This window comes from Paramacrobiotus metropolitanus, unplaced genomic scaffold (assembly GCF_019649055.1).
Source record: "Paramacrobiotus metropolitanus isolate TYO unplaced genomic scaffold, Prichtersi_v1.0 Parri_scaffold0000075, whole genome shotgun sequence".
NCBI lineage: Eukaryota > Metazoa > Tardigrada > Eutardigrada > Parachela > Macrobiotidae > Paramacrobiotus > Paramacrobiotus metropolitanus.
In genome coordinates, this window is record NW_026570295.1 from 343,974 (window position 1) to 367,147 (window position 23,174).

At 41.3% G+C, this 23,174-nt stretch overlaps 2 protein-coding genes across 3 annotated transcripts; one reads left to right on the forward strand and one right to left on the reverse strand.

Annotated features, from left to right (window-relative positions):
• The first annotated feature begins 1,641 nt into the window (after positions 1-1,641).
• LOC129595199 (uncharacterized) lies at positions 1,642-4,598 on the forward strand. 2 transcript variants are annotated; one of them, XM_055492128.1, is made up of 5 exons: positions 1,642-1,909; positions 2,239-2,313; positions 2,987-3,091; positions 3,713-4,006; positions 4,416-4,598. In XM_055492128.1, exons 1-5 carry the CDS (start codon positions 1,753-1,755, stop codon positions 4,502-4,504), a joined length of 720 nt encoding a protein of 239 aa, XP_055348103.1. In that variant the 5' UTR covers positions 1,642-1,752; the 3' UTR covers positions 4,505-4,598. The 2 variants fall into 2 exon arrangements, with proteins under 2 accessions (XP_055348103.1, XP_055348104.1); XM_055492129.1 differs by having other exon boundaries at positions 1,644-1,934.
• Positions 4,599-5,107: 509 nt separating this feature from the next.
• On the reverse strand, positions 5,108-9,257 carry LOC129595200 (uncharacterized). The gene is given in 4 exon segments (XM_055492130.1): positions 5,108-6,281; positions 7,594-7,936; positions 7,938-8,516; positions 8,993-9,257. Coding segments are annotated over 3 exon segments (1,374 nt in total). The 5' UTR covers positions 8,472-8,516; positions 8,993-9,257; the 3' UTR covers positions 5,108-5,784.
• Between the last annotated feature and the right edge of the window lie 13,917 nt (positions 9,258-23,174).

Below are 23,174 nucleotides of genomic sequence, written 5' to 3' on the forward strand. Positions count from 1 at the left end.
TATGCAAAATTATTACAAAATTTATAATTTAATTCAATGTTTTTGTATAAGCAGTTTTTCTTTAAATTTTACATTAATTCAAAAGAGAAATCAATTTTACATCCAAAAAATTATTACATATTTTATATAAACGGGAAGTTTATTTTAAATCTTAGAAAATCGTCCAAACTGGACTTTAAATTTGCACCTGCCTTTTTCAAAGCGATCTTTGAACCTTGTTTTAATTTTTTTATCCATACTTTCCGACCGGAAGTTACTGAACAACCATTTTCGTAGCACTGTGCACAGATTATCTGACTATAGAACATAAGAATTAAAGTGCTGTTTTAAATGCATCAGTTGTAAATGGATAGAATGGCATATGCATAATATGGAAGCCCCATCAGATCGATTTCCTTAATACCTGCACGTAAAGTTAAAAACTGATTTGCCTTCAATTTAAAACCGTCAGTGCAATTTCTCTCTGCATATATGTCTCGGTAGACGTCTTATAGCGAATTATAATATCGACTGGGAATACATTTTATTTGTCTAATGATTTAAAAATCCATTTGTCAATATCCGCTACATATTAGGCCGGATTATCAGTTCTACTGCAACGGTATACACGGACAGGCTGGCTGCAGCAGGCGTACGGAATGTGTGTGAGTGTTTGCCCTGGATGGACATGTATATTCATCATCCCGGCAACGGCTGCATTGTTCAGCGGATCATCATCGTCATCAGCCGGCTACCGAGTCAACACATAACACTGGCCTCCATTGTCCCTGATAAGACTGTAACGCTCCGGCGTTGACACAAGGGATTAACTCCTTACCTTCCTGAACCGTTCGTCTGATGGTGAAAATTTTACATTTCTAGTCCAGTAGAAAATTTCTCACAATTCTCACACAAGACGCGTTATAAAATCGCGTTCGCGGATATATATGCGCAAAAATATTTGGATTTTTAAAAATTTCTCACAATTTTTAAAGAATTTATCATGGGTTGTAATGTACTGCATTTGCTAAAACGGTTATTCCAGCGTAAAGATCCAACAACCCCGCCCGTTGATGATTCCGATTACGGGTTTATTCCCTATGCTTGTAGTTCCCCCACGCAGGAAGGGGAGCAGACGCATTTCTACGAGGAGATCGCGTATGCCGATGCGTCATCTCCCGACGACCTTTCGATGACGAAACGCCGTATCGTTATTGTGCAGCCGTATGAAGTGGTGACCCTGATTCAGAAGAGCGACCCGCCGTATGATCCCTGGCGCCGTCGGGAAGAGCCGGCGCGGTCATTTATACAAAGTCGTTTACACGCTGTACAGGATAACGATCCAGGGAAATTAGGACCACCCGGGCGACCGGTAGATGCCCGCCTGCTGTATAAGACGGCCACGCCCACACGTTTATCACATTATCCCAGTAATTTATCGCCCTATTACGCCACGATTGAAGTGTAACGCGCGTCTGTTAATTCTTCTTATTTATTTTAGTTAAATATGTTTTATTATTTAATAATTATTAATTTTATTCTGCATCCGGTTTTCTGTAAAAGTTATTCATGCACGCTCTTTGATTTTTATTTTTAATTATTATCAAATTCCCGCTCGCGCTTTCACTTGGCAACGATGATGTCCAGCATGTCAACGATAATGTCATTCTTTTAAAAAAATATTAATTCATTTAAAAAACGATTATTGTAATAATTTCTCTCTCGTTGCAATTCAACATTTAATGCGAACTAATTGGATCAAAGTGTGCTACAATGATAGATGTCTGTACTATGTATAACGCGGAAAGTAGAAAAAATAGAATGCCCACGCGAGTGATGTACAGTCGGGAAGCGGATGCTGGGAGCAGCCGGAGAACGCCAGTAAATAATGCCATGGCACTGAGCTTCATTACTCTGCTCAGTCATCTAAGTACGCGATAAACTGCCGCAGCCTTGTAAGTTGTTTAAATGCGCCAGTAATCTACTTGCATATCCTGCTATATCTATAAATTTGATAAAACAGTACTGATCAGTTTGTATTATAATTCTTTTTTATTTGTTTATAGTATTTTTATATGTATATACAATATAAATAAAATCAATTTTGATTAAACATTAGAAAAGACATTTACTGGAAATAAATTATATTAAATAATAATAACTTAACCCAGCCATGTAAATATGTAGCTGATTAACGTATTTCTGCTTGTCCTCTTGTCCCATGTGCCGACTGAAAACTACGGATTTTATCCTTAACAGATTGTGTGCAAAGTCTACGCTGCAATATATGCCAAGGGGATATCATCAATTCAATAGCCCCGGAAATGAGAAAATGTACGCATTCTATATTTTGATAGGTAGCGGTATATAGAGGGCAAAACTAAGCGTGTTCCACGGTTCCCCTGTATTGCTGCCGTCACCCGCCTGGAGTGTGACGTTACGGCAGTACATATGATTAAATCTGGCGCGGTACATAAGCGCCATGTTCAGCCACAACGTAAAACTCCAGCCGCCCTGAGCCGGGTGACGGCAGCAGTAGCCGGAAACGGTGGAACACGTTTAGTTTTGCCCCTTATATAACCGGTACCGGTACAGACGGGACTCTATGCATGCTTTTTGGCGGCACGAGTGTACTTTGTACTAAGTCAGCATGCCGCTTCACATTGACTGCACACATCGCTTTTTTATCGTTTTTTTATTAATTTCATTAATACTAGATTTTTTAAAATAATATTATTGTTCGATGTCTTTTTTTACACGTCGATGCACTGTTTGCACAATTAAACATGTGTTTAAGGCAGGATAGTAATAGCACAATAACCGTGACAAACGTGGACATTTCCCTGTACATGGTAATTAACGTGAACATTTTAATTTCACAATTTTACAAAGCGTTTTTCTTAAAAGTAAAATGTCAAACGTAATAAAAAGCCATATTTTTTGTTGCTATCGAATACGCATACCATCTAATAATACGTAACTGTTATGCTTTTCTGGATGCTTTCAGGCGACGGATCCAACTACCAGCTGCAGTTGACCGAATGCCCCACCAATGCCAAATATCTGTGCCATCAATATGTGTTCCCCGACACACAAAGCGGTCCGCACAGCCGTATGTGAACTCCAGTACATTGATCCTTTATTTTATGTACTATTTCTAACAATAAATAACATGCACGCAAACGAATTGCCATGTTATATACGTATGTATGGCTTGCTGTTAGGTTATCGCCGGCTGAAGTTTTACCCAAACATTGTGAATAGGATAGAAATATATATAATTACTTACTATTATTTGTTATTTATCTACTGTATCTGTTATCAAACTAAGTGTAGTAAACGTAAACTACGTAAGTAAAGGCTAAAATTCATCTCTTTCTTCAGCGAAATATGGCGTTGCTACAGGTATATTTACGTACTTATTTCGCCAGAGTTATTTCATTTACAGTGGATACGTACTCCGTATTTGTATTGCTGTACTTAAACTTCATAAACTGAAATTCTTAAACCTCAAACTAATTACTACTACTAAATTAACAATCCAAATATCAATATAATGTAGATAACAATTAAATGTGAATGTAGTGAAAATTATAATTAAATAGTAATTTTATTTGTTAGAAAGGTAATATCAGTATTGCTTAACTTAAATAACTTAAATAAATCCAAACCAAAAACTTAAATACGAAAAACTTAAATAAATCTGGTAACAAAAACAGTATCTCTGCTGCAGCGTACTACCACTTCAAAGGGTGTCGCGAGGCCACCGGCCGGGTGGCGGTGACCATCTCCCCGCCGAAATTACCGGTGGTGGGTCAGCAGTGCCACTGGGACGGGACGCATTCCTGCTGGTGTGACACGGACGGATGTAATAGTCACACGCCGGAGCAGATCAACCGGCTGCCCATGCAGTACATGCTGGGCCGCGTCAACGGGCCGGAAGTGCTGCAGCTGGAGATGCAGGATGCCGCGGATTACCTGCCCTTCCGTTCTCTGGCCATGCCCGCCATGGACATGTCCCGTATAGGTAGGCCACTGCACGCAGTACAGTTCAGTTAATTTACTTAATTCCAATTTTTTATTTTCCTAAATTCAGTTGTAATATACGAATATCATTAATATTTTTATGATATTATGTGAAATACCATGATAGTATGTGAAATACCATACCAATGTGAAATACCATACTCAGCAGTGAGATTCGCGACCACGTAACCAGCGGGATTGCGAGGGTAAAAGTTCATCAAAACGATTAACGATTTAAATAGTTTAATAGCACATACTCGTACTTGTATTGGGTGACTGATGGAAATAATTCACATTTTTTAGAGCTGTCTATAAAATGCACGCTTTCATATTTTTGTTGCAGTAAATGTTTCACTTTATACGTCTTTATCCGTAAATAAATAGATTCATCCATAAATAAATTTTTCCAGGAAACTTCACCGTATCGTCTGCCTCCATGGATTCGGCACTGGCGACCGGAAGTTACATTTTCTCCTTTGCTTTTCTGCTAATCATGTGACTGATGTGAGACCGGATTTTGTCATAACAGACCTTTAACAGTCTTCCACAGATTTTGTATTAATTTACCGAATAAAAATCTTCCTGAAAGTCGGGAATAAATACAAAAAATCAACAGAAAAAATGTCGCAGTATAATGAGTATACAAATTTCTAAAAAAATCCAACACAAGCAGTATCAAGTTATCAACAGCGTTTACAACGTTTCCAGCGTCTCTTCATCGAATTCATCATAAAAAATATGCGTAAAAATAATTAACGAAATAATTTGCACTTTATTGCCATTAATTTTGTCCTTTGTAACACATTCGTAAATTAAATTTCTTGTTCACTCTAATCTATAATTTTCAAATATAGAAAAATAATTTTTTTTTAAAAAAATTGACGAATCATATGCCTGAATAGACTACACAGCACTATATGTAGTGACTAGTCTATAACTCCCGATATGAAGGCGCTGACATTGAAACACGCCGATTACTCTTAAATGCTGGTAACTTTTTTGCTGGATTAAATTGAATGATTCTATGCTAATCGCAGCACTGCATGCCGATAATCTTTTTTTTCTTGTTGGAGGCGATTTTGGTTTGAATTGATTTGCCTCCTGCAGTTGTTGTGATATAATCATTTTTCAAACTAATATTATATGCTTTATACGAATAGAATAATGTGATAGAGTCAGTGCCAATTTTATCAGTTTATTCCCGGAACGAATAGGAATACAAGTATACTTAATCAGAAATGATATCTGTATCTGCCGAGTTTATACACGCACTTTGATGCAGCATAATATCAGATAATTATCAGGATTTTTTTAAATTATTATTTCACCAGAAGGAATGATTAGTATTTTCAAAAAAGTAAATTTACACTTGATAATGGGATATTTTTGAAATATCTGAATATATTATAGAAATATTCCGAAAACTTCGAAATTATTCTAAAAATAATCCAAAAATGTCTAAAACAGTCATAAAGCATTAAGAAATTCTTGATTATTCTAAAACTCTTGCAAAATAAGCAAAACTTTTCTGGAATACTCCAAAAATATTTATTTACTCAAAAAATACTCTGGACAATTCGAAAAAACGTAAAACGTTTTTATGTAAAACGTGTTTAGAGAATTTAAAAATGGTATACTGTAATATGTAGATATCTAAAAAAAGCCTGTCGAAGGAAAAATTACAAAACCTTTAAAACGGTAGTAAATATTTCAAAGAAACTGCAAGATGTAAAGATGCTCCAAGGGAATGTAAAAATAATAAATGACATATCGAGACCGTTATTTATCGAAAGATTTGACAAGCTCGGCTAATTCCACAGTGGACGTCCCGGTCTCCGTCATGGCTTCCTCAATCTGCTCCCTGACCTCCCGTGCCCTTTGATGGAACTTTCCCTCCCCTTTTTCCTCAAACTCCCCGACTTCCCGCAGCGCGCGGGCGATCTCCTCGGCCGGAAGTAGGCGTTCTGGTTTGTAGCCCGTTCCCCGGAGGCGGACGCCGACCCCTTGGTTCTCGATGGCTGTCCCGATCATCAACTGGTCGGCCAACATGGGGAAGGAAACGATGGGGACGCCGTTGCTGAGGGCCTCCAACGTCCCGTTCCAGCCGGAGTGGCTGAGGATGACCGCCACCTGGGGCGTGGCTAGCACGCGCTTCTGTGGCACCCAGGGGAGGATGAGGAAGTCCGGGTGACTGGCGACTTCCGGTGGGAGCTGCGCTTCGTGGCCGGCGCGCAGGGACCACAAAACCGGCTTTTTCACAGAGACGAGGGCTTTCCCTAAGGGGGTGATCCATTTTAAAAAATTTGTATAACCATTTAAAATTGGGAGCCACTCCGTACACACCCTTGCGCTAGCTTTTACAAAAGGTTGTGTACGCAGTAAAAAAAATAAAGGGTGGTGTACGGAGTGGGCACCTTAAAAATTTGATAGAGTGGATAATGCAGAAGGGGATATTTTACAAACACGCGCAGAATATCACAGGCTCAGTTGTCGTTGCAGTGGTGCACAACCGTAGAATAAATGTTGCAATACAAGAACACTATCTACAGTAAATTCGCGAGTATATAAAAAAAGTAAGTTAGCTAGAGAATGATAAACGTGACGGTACTCACTAGTAAAAATATAACAAAATAAATGCAAACATTTTTTTAAATATTATGTGCTTGCCATAAAAATCTCTGTACAATGAAATACAAACATATCTGTCCATAGAAGTATACATAAAATGGAAATAATAAAAACACTTGAAAGTAAAAAAAATACACCCGTAAATATGTACAAGCAAATTAAAATCTTTTTGTAAAATAAAATATTACTGTACTTGAAAACTTATGCAGTATCAGAAATGCATTCATAAGAAAAAATGCTGCTAGTGCTTAAAAAATAATCAATAAGAAAAACTAAAAAAGAACTGGAATTTACTGAGTGATGATAACACGTACGAGTACTGTACAGATGTATTTGTGCCAACCTGTCTACGGTACTCTATTAAAGGATATGGCATATTCCCATTTCCCAATACATATTCGTACTGTAAATAATTATTGTCGATGACTGACTTAACATTTGTAATTTTTAAAAGAACAAAGGAAAGGATCTGACTACTGGTTACAAGTATTTGTGGCAGCCGCTGACATTGTACGGTACCCTAATAAAGTATATTTCCAGTAAATAGTGCCGCTTGTGTTGCCAATGGATTTTTAAGTAAAGCCACACCCACTCAACCGTGGCCGATGCATACCGTGGCCGATGGCCGAAAATAGTTTTTAAGTATACCAAGGGTTACTTTGTTTTCCTGCAAACATGAACTTTTTCGGAGGCGGAAGCCCCTAGGCCCCATGGAAAATAAAAGTGGCATGAAACTATTCCGTGTTTGAAACTATTACATACATGTCTATATCCATTTAAATGGTAAAAAAGGCTACTGAAACTATTACATACATGTCTATATCAATTTAAATGGTAAGTAAATAAAAATGTGCAAAATAATATTTCTTTGAATAAAAAAAATATCCATACTTCTATATAATATTGGAATTAAAAAATATACCGAAAGACAGAAAAACAGAATAAAATAATAAAGGTTACCGATCTCCGCTAATTGCTCGGCTGCCGGCACCATAAAATCGATCGAACCGAATGACACATATACCACCGACTGCGCCTCCTTGGTCTTCAACCACTTCTCCGGCTTGGAATCGGCCTCCGACGAGTCCTCGGGGATAAACGGCCCCAGACAGTACACCGGCACTCGGGCCATATCCGGTCGCTCCCGGTTCATCTTCCCGATTTCCTCCCGTTCCATCGCCCGGAAGGAGTTGCAGATGATCCCGTCAACTTCCGGGAGAAGCTCCGAAATTGGCAGCAACAGCTCCTTAACGCCGGCCATTTGCCCGGCCAACGGCTGCCCGGCCGGCGGAAGCTCGTGGAAATGCTGGTGCTCCGCCGGGCTGACCACACGGGTGTCCGGGGTGAAGAGAAGGAACCAGCGCACCAGACTGATGGGCGACGACTGAAAGAAGTAGTAGCGCACCCCGGAAAGGCGGTGCCGCATCACCGGCCCGGTGAGGGACACGTCGAAGAGGAGGACGCCGGATGGTCTCCCCGTTGGACAGTCGGATCGGGGCGTCACCGGCGGCTTCGACACTGGCGGCCACTTCCCGCATAAAGTCCTCGACAGCCGGGTTGATCACGTGGTTCAGGGCGTGGAAGGCGCCGACCAGGTCGTCGTGGCCGAGGTCCTCCTGGAGGCGGTCCTCGATGGGGAGGAGGTGGAGGTCTTCGTCCGCGGGGACAGCTCGGAATTCGGCCTCGGCCAGTTCTTCAGCTTTGTGGCGGGATACTGCAAAGGTGATGGAATGGCGGTGGTGGGCGGCGAGTTTGCGGGATAACAAGAGGAGGGGCATCAAGTGGCCGTAGGCGGGGCCGGTGACCACCAGGATCTGCTTACGACCGGAAGTGGCCATGTCTGCTGCGGGTGCCACAAAAGCGTGAAACAATCCGTTGCGATGCTATTCAGAACGAAATCAGCTGTACTTCTGACAGGGTGTACAGAGTACTATAAGTATATTCTAAAAAGATCTGCAATCGAAACATGCAGTTGTAATTATGTAGTACTTCGACATTTCTACCCAATTTGCACATTTGCACAATATTTTTATGGGTTCCGGACACCACAGACACGGTATTCTTCGAGCTGTTCCATGTAAAAACAACTTTTCGAATAATTAGTGAGTACTGATAATTATTGTTTCTATACAAGCTTGTACAAGAGATTAATAAAAAAATTATCAAGTTTTTCTTTTGTGGAACAACGTGAAGAATACCTTGTCTCTGCCATATGGTTTCCGGGACCCCAGTCTACTGCGAAACGTCCGGAATGCGAAAAATGTCGAAGTGTGCCATTTGGTTTTTGGCTTTTGCCTATACCATTAAAGCTACACTGAGAAGAAACCGATGCGGTAACGGTAACGCACGAATTACTCACGTGTCAGCGGTGTCCGGAAATTGAGGTTCCAGCTGCAAAACGAAAACTGAGGATGTGGTGGTACCTATAAGTGGTATAAGATGTGGTGCTTATACGCTTTTTACCGAGTATAAATCCGAAGGACCTCGTGCCAGGTGAAATATTACAGTACAATGCCCTCAACAATACGAATACAACGGACACGCTTTAGCAAAGTGAATACTACATGTTGTAATTTTATTTCTCAATATGTATAAGGCGAGCATCCCTCAACAAAACTGATCAAATGAAGAATTTGTCCCAATTAACTACATGTTGTCGCGCGTTGTTGGTTAAATAATCGTGGCTGCCGTGTGGTGTGCCTGGAGCACTTCAGTAGCGAAATCAAAACAACTAGCCGAATAAAGCAATCGCAAAGTACGGCTGTGTTTTTTTGCCGGCGTACAGTAACTGCTTGACGGTTGATGGTACAAACTCTCGCTGTGGAATACGGCCCAGGTAATCTGTTACTGTTCATATTGTAACTGTCATTCGATAAGTGATATATGGTAACCTACAACACAAAACAAACGTAGTACAGAGCTGTAGGTGCGCTGTACACGTTGGCAACATTTTATTCAGATTGGCGGTAAAAAACATTCACTTCTATACCAGTAGATTTTCACTGATTACACAGCCTCAGCCGACAACAGAAATATCAATAAAAGACAACGGAGATTATGTTGTCAACATTATGGCCAGGTGCTACCGAACATTAAACTACCCAATGTGCAAGGGACTTCGTAAATGTGGTTACACTGAAAGCCGAGAGCGCCATGCGTACGGATAGGTACTTATGTGAAACCACTTTCGTGAAGTGCACTGTAGCTGTACAGTTCTGTAACTTCTGTTTATGTACGTATACGCCTTCTTGTCGCTATGCTCGATAGTTATTATGAGCCTTTTTTCCATTACAGGCACCAATAAAGGAATCATCAAAGTGCGCCTGTAATTATATATACGAGTATTCATTAAAAAAGCAATGGCCAATCGGCTGTGATTTGGCCGTGTATTGGGATTTCGTTTACTTTTTTTGACTAGTCTTGTAAAGTGTGTGAGCCTGTGTTGTTGATGCTGTTGCAAGTTTCAAGCCTGATATAACTAACAATTACCTGACACAACACAACTCCTAGCGGAGGGTTCGAACTTCCTACAGTATATGAATTTTGTTTTCAAGATAGTGATGCTCGAAACAGTTTTTACAAAAACAGCAATTTTCAGAAATTTTTTACGAAATCTTGTACGAAGAGTTCAATCGCCACGCACCGGCTTCCGCGTGTATAGAAGGATGTTGTGGATGGCCACGAAGCTGATGGGTTGTGTGAAGAGACTGGTCAGCTGCAGTTGTCGGCGCGGAGCATTGGGATCGATGCGGATGTTGACCAGCGCCAGATTCCACAGTCCGAACGGTGCCGGACCGAAATGCGCGCATTCCGAGGTCGGCTCCACATCGGAGGTGACTGTGTACAGCGAGACGCCGGTGCAACCGCGATCACTGGCGCGGTAATAAAACTGCAACACAACCAGTTAATTACCGACACTGAAAAAGGAAATTTTTTTCCAATCATTATCTCGGGCCCAAGTTGCACATAAACCAGGACTGGATTTTAACTACAATAAACTAGGAAATAAATTAGTTATTTGCAACAAGCAAAGGTCAACGTGATACTTGCCACTGTGACAGATCTGATAGTATTCTACACACCGGCACTTGCATAAATGAAGATGAAACTTAACAAGAATGCCATAACGGCACTACGAGACCATACAAAACCGTAGAAAAAAGGCTAATTTGTGTCTCGTGTCCGTTATTTGGGCTCAACCAGTTATTTTCAACAATAAAGAATGCGAATACAAAATAACTAACTTTTTTGTAATAAATCAAGTATTTTCCACAGTAAGTATTACGTAGTAATTATTGTATTACTAAATAAGTAAAATGGATATTTAATAATGGATGTTTTGCTAATGTTTTTATATACTCAAAGGAAATTGCAGTAGGAAGAGCGTCGCGTTGATGATGGGACTGATGAGGCTGGCCCGGTGGCCGGTGTAGCCGCGGGGCGTGGCCATGTAGTTGCCGGCGTGGGCGGAGACGTTGTTGTGCGAGGTGGACACCGTCCACGGGATGGAGTCCAGGTTGCGCCAGGCGCACAGGATGTTGGCCTCGAAAATGCAGGAAATCTCTCCTCGATTGCCAGATCGCAAAAACGTGTAAATTCTAAAAGAAACACTAGCGATGGCGTACTTCAATATGGAATGGTCGGCGACTCATTTAAAATGGTGGTCGTGGCCAGATTAGCGCTGACCAAATCGCGTTGAGCGGACGGTTTTGTTACTCATCGCGCGCCGACAAAGAAATTGCCCGCTTTCGCCTGGAACACCGTGCTGTCGTTGGGGTTTCCGATGCGCAGACGGAGTGTCCGTTGCGGCTGCAGACTGTCGCGCCGGCATTCTGTAAACCCCCGCATGTCGGGATTGTTACCCTCGCTAACGCATCACAGCTGATCGTGCCCGGGATATGGGTTCTGCTGACACGACTCGACCGGTTAAAACGAACCTTTGCCGGTAATTTTCGTCCAAACATTCGCCAAAAATGGGGATGTCTTATAAAAAAGTTCCAGAAAATCATGCTACAGTTGCTAGCACTTCTTTTCTAATCGTGCAAAAAATTGTACCCAAGTTGGATACTCGATGTGCATAGGTTAACAAAGTTAAAGCTAATGCATCTGTGATATGGCAAAACAGAACATCAGCTCGCCACCTGCCAGCCACAATATGCGCCACAATACTACGTTCGAATGCATTTGCAGCGTATGATGACGTATCTGGTAGACCATAATTAGCCACGATGAGCAATTCACAATTCTAGAAAATTTGGGTAATCCGTAATCACTAATTACTCAACATTTCGCTGGCCACAACCTGTGGTTTACGTAGAGCGATATCAAGATCAGAAACAATTTAAACAATTATAGGGTAGCCTAGATCTCAGCCACACTCTGTCAAGTTGTGCAGAAAAATAATTCACAATAATAATGAATTCAGCATATTTGCCATTAGCAGATTTTTTACTACATGGAAGCGCCTGTGTATTTCAACTTTTTGACACAACACTACATTTATAGCAGACTAACAAATAACTACAGTATATACCGGGTTATTAAGAACAATGGGCCATGTATAACGCCTCTGCCTGCGTCCTGAAAACCACGGGGTAGTGGACGCCCTTGGGAATGACGGCGCTCTGGTGGACATAATTCCAGCGGGCGGGAATGACCTGGATGAAGAGCGGGGTCTCGATGGCTACTTCCACGTTGTGCGCGGCGGCTTCCATGACGACCATCGATCGATCCCCAGATTGTTGGTGGCCGGGAACTGGACGTGGCTGTAGTACCACAAGGAGATGCGGCCCTGGCTGCGCCCAGCCGCAAAGGTCACGTTCGGAAAGCGGACGGCCAAGACGTGACCCGGTCCGCCCATGTAAGCCGGTCGCGGGCTAAGGAGCAGCGGTTCACCAGGATTCAGGAAGTTTTTCGCCTGATGGAGGAATCGCGGTAGCGGGTAATTTACTGTTCGTTTCAACATGTGAAAAATCATAGAAGAAGGGCAATTTTGTGAAATTATCAAATACCGCCACTAACCACCAGTCTGTCTAAATATCGTCACTTTATCAATTGCCTGTTGGCACTAACCACAACAAACTGAAACATATGGTAAGACATATTATCAGTAGAAATTATCAGTCTAGCTGTAGTGAAAGGAAATGCTGCTGCTGTTTTGGGCACCTTGACTATGCGTCCTAGGATTTTTGATACTTGTAGCAATAACGATTTTGGCTGTTTTTTTAACGTTTAAATTTGAATCATTTTAAGTAGTATTACGCGAATGCACTTTTTGTAACATTGATGGCCTTTGCCCAATAAAAGAGTAATTATCAGTATAATTTACAATAACATCGTAGAGAAATGCCACGATGTAAACCGTCATCGACAAGCAAAACGTACCTAATAAGAGAAACTGTGTCTGCTGTAACTTTTTTTAAAAAGAAAACTACGAATATTCATTTGTGAAATCCGAAAACTTTGGTCACTTTCACCGCTCCCGAATTTTATTTCGATAAAATCGCAAACAAATTCTGACCGTTTCGGTATGCAATTACGGTGACTGCGCTTGAAGAGGCTACCGTTCTCAACAGATCATAGTCATACGTAGACTGGCTGATCAGAAGAATTTATATTCTATAAAAAGACTGCATTATCTTATTAAGCAAAGCTTATTGTCACTGTGCATGTCACAACGCTGAATCAACACTGTCCCAGATTTCTGCCACTACTCTACGATATCAGTGAGCAAACACGATCTGTTGTCAGGAATTGTAAATTTCCTGTTATATCGGCAAAACCTAACGACTGACTTATCGATCATCTCTGCACAGCCGGGGGTAACAAAACTCTCCACATCCACCATACTACAAACGAAATTTCCGGCAGCAAATGCGTGGCATTTAAATGCGATACAATTTCCTGTTCTTACCGGTGTCATTATGAGTCGGCGCTGGTAAATGCTGTAATTGGCCACAACAAAACACTTCCGTCGACGTCTCCTGTCTGTTAACCGTGAGAGTCAATCCCTGCTCCCATCAATCGCCCAAACCATCCTCAAAATTACTTTCCACAGCTGCTTCCCATTTGAAAGGCATCCGGACAGTTATGTGCATTTAACCTCACAAACGGTTTTTTTTGTATGAAAAATATTCTTTTATTATGAAAATGTGACAAATACTCCATTTAATATTCTATTATATAATGATTCTAATCCAGGAATAGTTCTACTGATTATTCTCGATTTTCTTAAAAACATCCTCGACAAAAGTGACCTTAAAAGTAATTTTTTCCTTATCGAAAAATATTCTATTGTCTATTATCCTATTTTATTTCCAAAAATACCCATTTTCCTTTTATTTATTCCGAAAAAGATGTGTTTTCGAATTCGCTATGTTTTTAATATTTTACCGATACAGCTAGTAACCTTAATGGTCAAAGCCTCGCCCAGTGCCAGTTAGGTCAAACCATCATCCAGCGCGCCCTGGAAGACGACCACCTGTTGACTGGTGCTGCAGAAGGTGACAGTGTCCGGCATCCATTCCTCGTGGACGAAGGGGTTGAAGGAGAAGACCGAGCTCTCGGCGTCCAGGCAGCCGGCGGCGGTCTCCAGCAGCAGCACCTCCAGCCTCCAGGGTGGCGACGCCGGGTCCGGCTCGGTACCAGAACGCCATCTTGCTGCTGGTCTGCGCGGAGAAGTCGCGGTGGAAGGGCGGAGTGCGCAGTTCGGCCGTGACGGTGTCTTTGCGCAGCGAACGATCTTTCACTTCATCCACACACATGTAACAGCGGCCTGCATAAATGTTAAATTATTTGCGACTGTACGTGGTTACTAAACTACCATTTGTATAATATATATTTGGATGTTTTTATTATTTGTGTTATTATTATTATTTACGTTACAATTATTTGTACGAGAACAATAATATATGTAGACGCTTCAGGAATTTTTTCAGAATAATAAGCTCAATAGTACTTATATATTTTCTTATTTATTGTACTGATGTGAAAGGTGTTGGCTTCTTACAGTTTATTTGAGAAACTATCACACGCACCTGACTGGGCATCTGTTGGTTCCCGGTACAACAACGCTCTATCTTCAGTGTTCGGCTTGCCAGCCCTCGCAAAGCCCCCGCTCGAAGGAGCAGGTGCCGCTCCCGGTGACGGTGATCAGCGCCGGTGTGGTGAGAGTGGGTGGCAGGCTTGTGGACACCGTATAGCCTGCAAAACGTAGCGTCCGTCTGCCATGCATGGACAGCAGGCAGTGGACTGGAAATGCGGAAGTGGCTATCCTTACCACCCTGACAGCACATTTGGCTATTGTCGCCGCCTTTCACTCCGTTTTGGCTATTCGAACCAACCTTTTTTAAATATTTGTTACACAGCTGTTGGCCATTCTCACCACCTTGCGGCTTTAATGCTTTCGCCTATCATGCGTTCCCATCTCTTTTCAGGTGTACAAGTGCTTCTATACTTTAAGTTGGTGCGAAATTGTTTCATTAGGATTTAATTTGACGTTTTGTTTGAAACTGAATTGTAATAATTATGATAAAACAATTATAAGCGTTGATGTTTCAGTTATCGGTATTACATGGTATATATAATACCCGGCATTTATGTAGTGCACATACATGTAGAATTGCAAGCCAAAAACTTTCGTAAGGCAGTGCTGCATGAGAAATTGCAGGCTTACACGCAGAAGAACAACTACTCGTAGTACTCACCAATGACTAATGACCTCACCAATAACCAATGACCTCTTTAATGAATAATTGCTTGGATATTAAAGCTTGAAAAGCGAAGCAAAGTTTTTTACCGAGGACGAAATAGGAATTTTTAGTCATTAAGCCGTACGTGAACTGTATGCCGGTAAAAACGGTGACTAAAACCCAAGAAAACAAAGGTCATCAAAGTTCGAAACAAAAGCAGGCGGAAATTTCAGGAGCTCCTCTGGCTAATGCAAGTTTTGCAAAAAGAAATGATTGGCAAATATTTAACACTTTAAAAGTTTTGCATTTTTCATATATATGAAGCAATGGAGTCAGTAATGATACGAGGCAGCTGCTGCCACAATACTGCGTTTGCGCCACTGATACTATGTTGATCACAAGTTCACAACGAGCAGTTTTACAACAGTAGCGAACTTAATTAATCACTGCTGTTTAACGTTTCGGTTTGCCTGTCAGAACGTCAACTCTTACCACGAAAGGATCGTTGAAGAAGACGGACACCAGCGTATACAGCCACTCCCGTGACGCATCCCCGGTCCCCACAACAGGACCTGCTGGTTGCCGGCCTGCTCACCATACAAGGCAAATGTTCGATGCCGTGCCCGAAGGGGCGTTAGGCGAAGGCCATGCTGCTATTGACGTGAGGGAAGGCTTTTGAGCGCATCTTTAGGGTGTCGGTGATGGCGGTAACGTCCTGGCTGTCGGCCACGAGGTAGCCCTCGCTGTCGTCGTTGTACACGGCGTACGAACGATCCGTTGACCGCCTGCCACCCGACGGCCGGTCGACTGGGCGGCTGCCATCCACAAGTGGCGCCACACTGGAAATCGGAGGTCATATCCGTGTGCGATGCTGGCTCGCATCTGTCTTTACAGAAAATTAACGGAAACCACAAAGTGCTAGATATAATTTGGTAGTTTGCTGTCATTATGAAGGTTAATTACTATAAAATTCCCGATTTGTTAGACTGCCATGTATCTGTACGATGACATCGTAGGCAAGTGGCATGATCTTTACGGAAGTTGCGCGTTCTAATGTACATTGTTCCAAATTATATTTTAAAAACTAAGTCTGATGGCTTTTTTTGCAAAAATGAAAACGCTTAATATTTCGATAACATTAGCTTCATGTGCAGTTAACGCTATTAAACCGTGGATAATATTAGTGTGTGGAGTTCACGTCGTACTGTCGTACTGTCGACGCTGACTTTATCCACGAGAAATTCGGAAAAAATAAATAGGCATAATTTGTTTTTATTTTGCACGAAAATACAAGATATTTTATTTTTTTATGCTATCGACCAAGCGTGAATGCGGAAATCATTTCTTGTTATATTCAATTACTACCTAATTTTGAGGAATGTTACGGATGTGTTAGTCACTCGTAGCCACGGTGACCTTTGGTGAATATCATTACACGCAACTGCCGAACTGGGCCGTGCGAAAAATATCAGAAGAAATATTGTGCGGCGGCTCGCAGTTTAATCGCGTCTTAAATATTTTTTTGCGAACGTAAAAGGCTAAATCCAGACATTATTGCTAGAGAAGCGCTGTTTCAGAAACGAACCAGAACACGCTTCACCCAACTTCTCCAAAATTTAATCGTGTTGTATATTTTCAGTGCCGGAGAGGCCGGCTCACTGCAGTCGTTCACGCTTTTATCGCCGATGTCGCCGTGGCCGGTGAGCCAGACGAAAGTGGCGCGAGATTTGGCCCGGTCCGCCCATGTCCGCCGGGTCGCTATCGAATAAGCAGTGGTTCATGAGGAAGCTGTCGCCTGATGGAGCAATTGCGGTAGTGCATAATTTGGATTTCGTTTCTGCACGTGAAAAGTCACGGAAGAACGCCAACGTTGTGAATTTATAAAATGCCAAACAAACAAATTCTGACATTTTCGGTATACAAAACGCAAATACGGTGGCTGGGCTTGAATAGACTACGTTCTCAAGATACGCAAACTGGTTGTTGAAAATAATTATATTTACAACTGTTACAAAAATTATTTTATTATTTTATCAAGCAAAGCATATTTTCATTGCGCACGGCACAACGCTCAGTGTTTATTAATTAAACTCACTTATTATGCCACTACTCTACGATAGCATCGTATTACGCATTTGATCTCTAAGTCAGCAGTTTTAAGAATTTCTCTCATGTCGGCAAAACCTTATGACAGGCGTTAAGAGTTAAGACCATCTTTGCATCGCAGGTGTTACAAAACTCTCAATATCTGTAAGCCTTTCCTTTCTTCTTTCATACATCTAATTTTTTTCTGAAAATGTATTCCATTTAATGTTCTGTTACAGTATCTAATCCAAGAATAGTTCTACTTATTATTCTCGATTTCTGTGGAATCCTCCACAAAAGTGATCTTAACAGCCGTTTTTTATTTATTTATAAAATATTCCATTGGTTGCTTTCCATTCTGTTTATAATATATTTGGATGACTTTATTATTTATGGTATTATTATCTATGTTTTTGTTGTTTGCATCATATATATATGTAGATGCTTCGAGAATTTTTACAAATATGCTCAATATTACTTATATATTCTGTTATTTATTACACTGATATGATTAATGTTTGTGTTTGATTATTTATTTTGGAAACTATCACACGTACCTGACCTTGTATCTGCTGGTTCCCGGTACAACAATGCTCTCCTTCTAGTTCAGCGTGCCAGTCCTCGCAAAGTCCCACATCGAAGGAGAAGGTGCTGTACCGCTCTCGATTACGGTGATCAGCGCAGAAACGGTGGGAGTGGGTACTGCCTGCAAAACGTAGCGTCCGTCTACTATAAATGTATGGACAGCATGCAGCTGATTGGAAACGCGGCAAAAATGTTAAAATGTACCGATTGTGCCATACAAAAGCATTTGTGCACACAGCCTGACACAGGGTACACCGGCACTTTCAAAACGACGAATCAAATCCGTAAAAAATAAAGATAGTACATGACATGTACCATAGAAGGACGGGAAGCTGTAGTCAAGTGACCAATGAAAAAACACACAGAATACGCGAAGTTTGGCACAAGTGACAACTAACATTTTTGCTGAACACGGCAAGTAAAAACAATACTGCATGACGATTATTGGTTTTAAAATGGAATCTATTTTTGCAAATAGAAATTCCAGAAACATTCAAACGCAACGTAGCGGTTTCCGCATGTAAAAGGATGTCGTCGATGGCCACGAAGTTGTTGGGCTGAGTAAAGAAACTGGTCAGCTGCAGTTGTCGGCGCGGCGCACTGGGATCGATGTGGATGCTGACCAGCGCCTGATTCCACTCTCCGAAGGGTGCCGGACCGAAATGCGGGTATTCCGTGGTCGGCTCCACATCGGAGGTGATCGTGTACAGGGAGATGACGGTGGAGGAGCGATCACTGACGCGATAATAAAAATGCAAAATTCAATACAATAAAATTATCACTGACATTGGGAGCAGCACTTATTTCCAAATCATTTTCACCGGCTTAAATGACATCTTAAGTTGAATTATATTTCAACAAAAATCTGGAAAACAAATAATTAGTCATTTGCAACTTGCAATGGCCAACGCGGGAATCGTGACATTTGATAACATTAATAACTTTACAGACTGGCACTTCCATGTCATGGAGTTAAACCTGCCTTATAACGATATCATAGCAGAACCGTAGAAAAATGGCTGATGTATGTATGTACAAATCTGTCATCAATGACTGTTCCTGTACTAAGGTCAGGAATTTACGATAACTTGGGAATTCGAAAGCAATGTACTTTTTTGTAAAAAATAGTTAATTTTTCAACAGTATACTACGAATACAGTATAATTAAGACCAAGATCAGTGAACGGATTTTTGCCAATGTCGCCAATGTAGTGGGCTTCAAATGGGTGGCTGCGGAGTGTAATTTCGAGGACGGACTGTGTGATTGCTGGGAGATGGAATTGACGTTGACGGCTAAAGGCCAGGATATGTCGGCGGTAGGCTTCATTGTGGCCAGTTTCACCAGTATTCGAGCGCCGATTCTAATTTTCTGTGTAAATTCGATGCTAGCATAAGAGTACGGTCTAGGATGGAGTATTGCCGACAAACCATTGTCAAATCGCATTCAACAGATAATAATACCACTTATAATAACCTCGTTGAGGAGTGGCATACAGGCATAGTTCCTGAAGCTGTGTGTCTACATTCCACAGTGCCAGATATTTTGATAGAGAAAAAGAATTATTAACAGAACGTTATTGCAAATTTAAAAGTTTGTACAAAGTAGTTAGTTCAGGCACAGTACCCGTTTTGACCGGCATACAGTTCACGTACGACTTGATGGCTGAAATTGGCTGAAATTTTCTTTTTCGTCCTGGGAAAAAAGCTTTGTTTTTCACGTTGTAATATTCAAGCAGTTACTGTACCCTAACCCTGCACTTGAAGGAAATTTGTACAGTGCAGCCACACGCACTTGTACGAGGCCTTCACTATTCACATACGCGGCTTGCAGCTAGTGCGCGTTTAAACATGAATTGGTTGAATGTTAATCCGGCTATACAGCACCCGCACCGTGTCGCTCATAGCGTACAAATTTCCTTCAAGTGCAGGGTTAGGATACAGTAATCGTTAGTGCGCCCGCACTACTCTTGCACGTTGGACGTGCCTGCATCGTGCCATTTTTCTACGATATTGTTATAGACGACAGTAAGTACTTGTAGTATTTACTGCGAGCAATTTGGCAGTCATTTTCTATCTTTGTTGGAATAAAATTGAGGAGGCAGAATAGTACTTCAACTTACAAAACGTAAGTACAAAACGTACGTGCAAAACGTTCCTTAGTTTTGAAAGTTGAAATACAATAGTATTTCAACTTACAAAATATGGCTATGATACCGGTGGCCTGCTTTTTTCCGATTAATTTTTATTACTACCGCGATTGCTCCACCAGGCGATATAGATTCCTGATCAACTATACTGCTTCTTCGACACGTACTCGGCACAGATGTGCGAACCGGGCCACGTCTCGGCCGTCCGCTCGCCGAACGTGACCTTTGCGGCTGAGCGCAGCCAGACTACAGCCACGGCCAGTTCCAGGCCACCAACAATCTGGGCGTGGTCGCCATGGACGCCAGTAATACATGTACTGTATAAGCCATCGCTACTGCCTCTTCTATATTTTGTGATGCTGATTTTGTTTATACTAATTTGAGATCTTGCAACAGCCACTAATTACGAGTTTTATTCCATAGGGTGGATAGAAATGACCAAGCGTTTATCGCCGCTGAGGCATCCGTCATCCGGACAGAAACGTCGAGCAAGGGCAAAAGTAATAAGGCAAGTGTAAATATGATTTACACGGTGATTCGCGCCGGTGTGGTGGGAGTAGGCGGGCGTGTCGATACCGTATCGCTTGCAAGAGTAGTAGCAAGAGTAGCGTCCAGTCTCGTCCTGTCGATAATATTATATATATTCTTGTCCTCGATGATATTATATTCTTAATAATCGAGTGCGACATGTCGTACAGCTGCAGGTTTTGTTAGGCATCAACCAATGCACAGGCCACTGCGCAGATTTAAACTAAATAAAATGAATAATTCTTCCACAACTTCCGTTTTTTTTATAAAAGTGTATAGCACATTTTTATGTCGTACGAGTTGTAAACACGGCTTTAATACGTTTTTCCGGCACTTGTCACCAATCCATAAAAGATTATATAACTACAGATAAGAGATAACTGCAATACAGTACTTCTGAAGTATATTGAAACTGTAGAGCAGTGGCCAATGTGTGATTCGATACGCGGTAAGTTGAAATCTTACTGCTAATTTTAAGCCTGACACAACTGAGCGTTCATAATATTATACAAACTCTCTTTCAAGAAAACATTATAAAATGCTTTTTTTTCTTAAATTACCAACTTTCACAAAAGATTTTTAAAAAATTCATTACAAAGAATTTAACCGTAAGTCTGTAACGCACCGATTTTCGCGTGCAGAATGATGTCGTCGATGGCCACGAAGCTGTTGGGCTGAGTGAAGAGACTGGTCAGCTGCAGTTGTCGGCGCGGCGCATTGGGATCGATGCGAATGTTGACCAGCGCCAGATTCCACTGTCCGAACGGTGCCGGGCCGAAATGCGCGCATTCCGTGGTCGCGCTCGGCGCTCCGAAACTGATGGAGCATTCGCGACAGTGTGTAATTTACTGTTCGTATCAACATGTGAAAAATCATAGAAGAACGCCAATGTTGTTTATTATCATATACCGCCACTACCCACCTGTTTGTCCAAATACGGCCACTTTAACAAAATACCTGCTTTCACTAACCACAACCCATTGAAACATCTGGTAAACAAGGGCCACCATTGTCTACAATAACATCGTAGAGAAGCGGCACGATACAAATCGCCAGGGACGAGGAACACCATCAGCCGTAAACGTACCGAACAAAACGAACTGCGCCTGCTGTAGTTTTTTTTAAAAGAAAACTACGGAGATTCGTTTGTGGAAATTCGAAAACTTTGGGCACCTTTCCTCGCTCCTCAATTTTATGGCGATAAATCGCAAATAAGTTCTTAACTTTTTTCGGTAGGATGCAAAATGCAGATACTGGGCTTAAATAGGCTACCGTTCTCGACAGATACGTCAAAAGAGTAAATAAATTTTTTATAAAAATTATTTATTTTTATATAATTTGTATAACAATAAAAGCATTAAAAAAATTAAAAAATTATTTATGAATAAATAAATTATTTTTAAATAAAAATTTATGTAAATTTGTTTTTATTTTATCAAACAAAGCCTATTATCACTATTCACTGCCCATGGCACAACGCGGAAATGCAATAAAGCTATGTAATATGCCACTATTCTACGATAGCATCGCACAAAACGTATGATCTGTAAGTCAGCATTTGTAAGAAGGCTTGGGCTAATGCCACTACAGTTCACAACAAAACACTATTGTCACATCAGTCCACATCACAATTTGGCTAATGACACTACAAAAGGTCATTTGACTTTTTAATTCATGTGCACTACAGTTCGCTAATGGCACTACTGAAGTCAATTGACCAAGGGTTTCACACACTACGCAACGCTAATGATACTACATAAATGATTGGGATAAGTAATATTTATAGCGGAAACGTTAACGTAGAAGATGATGCAGTCTTAATTTGGCATTCTACCGACGACACGAGGAAACGTTCTTATTGAATCGTTCAAGACAGTCCAATCTTGTAGGTGCTTTCTTCATTTTGTACGAGTCAACTTCACAAATGTGCGATCGCTTTCAGACAGTATCTCCGCAGCGAAGTCGATCGCAAATATCCCGCAATCAACCATATTTGACTTCTGCTGGATTTTAAGAATTTTAACCGTCAGTACTTCGCCTTCTTTATGGCAGATATGCCGAATTAAATTGATATCATGCTGAGTGTACAGGAAAAGATTTCCCTAAAATCGTTCTCATGTGGTCAGTAGTTATTGCCGAAGTCCCCGTACATTAGTACAACAGGTGCAGTGTACATGAAGGACGCTACGTACAGTTGTACACATCTTACACACTGTAAAGTATGAAATGTAGTGGTATTAGCACATTTATGGTGGCTGTGTACAATAGTCAATTGCAAATGATTAATTGTAGAGTCATTAGCATTGTGTAGTTTTTCACAAAAAGAGTCAAATGACTCTATTGTAGTGCCATTAGCCAAATTGTGATGTGGACTGATGTGACAATAGTGTCTTGTTGTGAACTGTAGTGGCAATAGCGTTCGCCTTGTAAGAATTCCAGTCATATCGGCAAAACCTAATGATGGACTTTTAGCTCCTCTCTGAGCCTCCGCATAGCAGGTGTAACC

Bases quoted from the DNA above. Each gene is read 5' to 3' on its own strand.
- LOC129595199 (XM_055492128.1), top strand. From the start codon at position 1,753: ATGATAGATGTCTGTACTATGTATAACGCGGAAAGTAGAAAAAATAGA. The intron at 1,910-2,238 runs GTACGCGATAAA...TATCCTTAACAG, and splicing joins TACTCTGCTCAGTCATCTAA to ATTGTGTGCAAAGTCTACGC. The intron at 4,007-4,415 runs GTAGGCCACTGC...AAATTTTTCCAG, and splicing joins CATGGACATGTCCCGTATAG to GAAACTTCACCGTATCGTCT.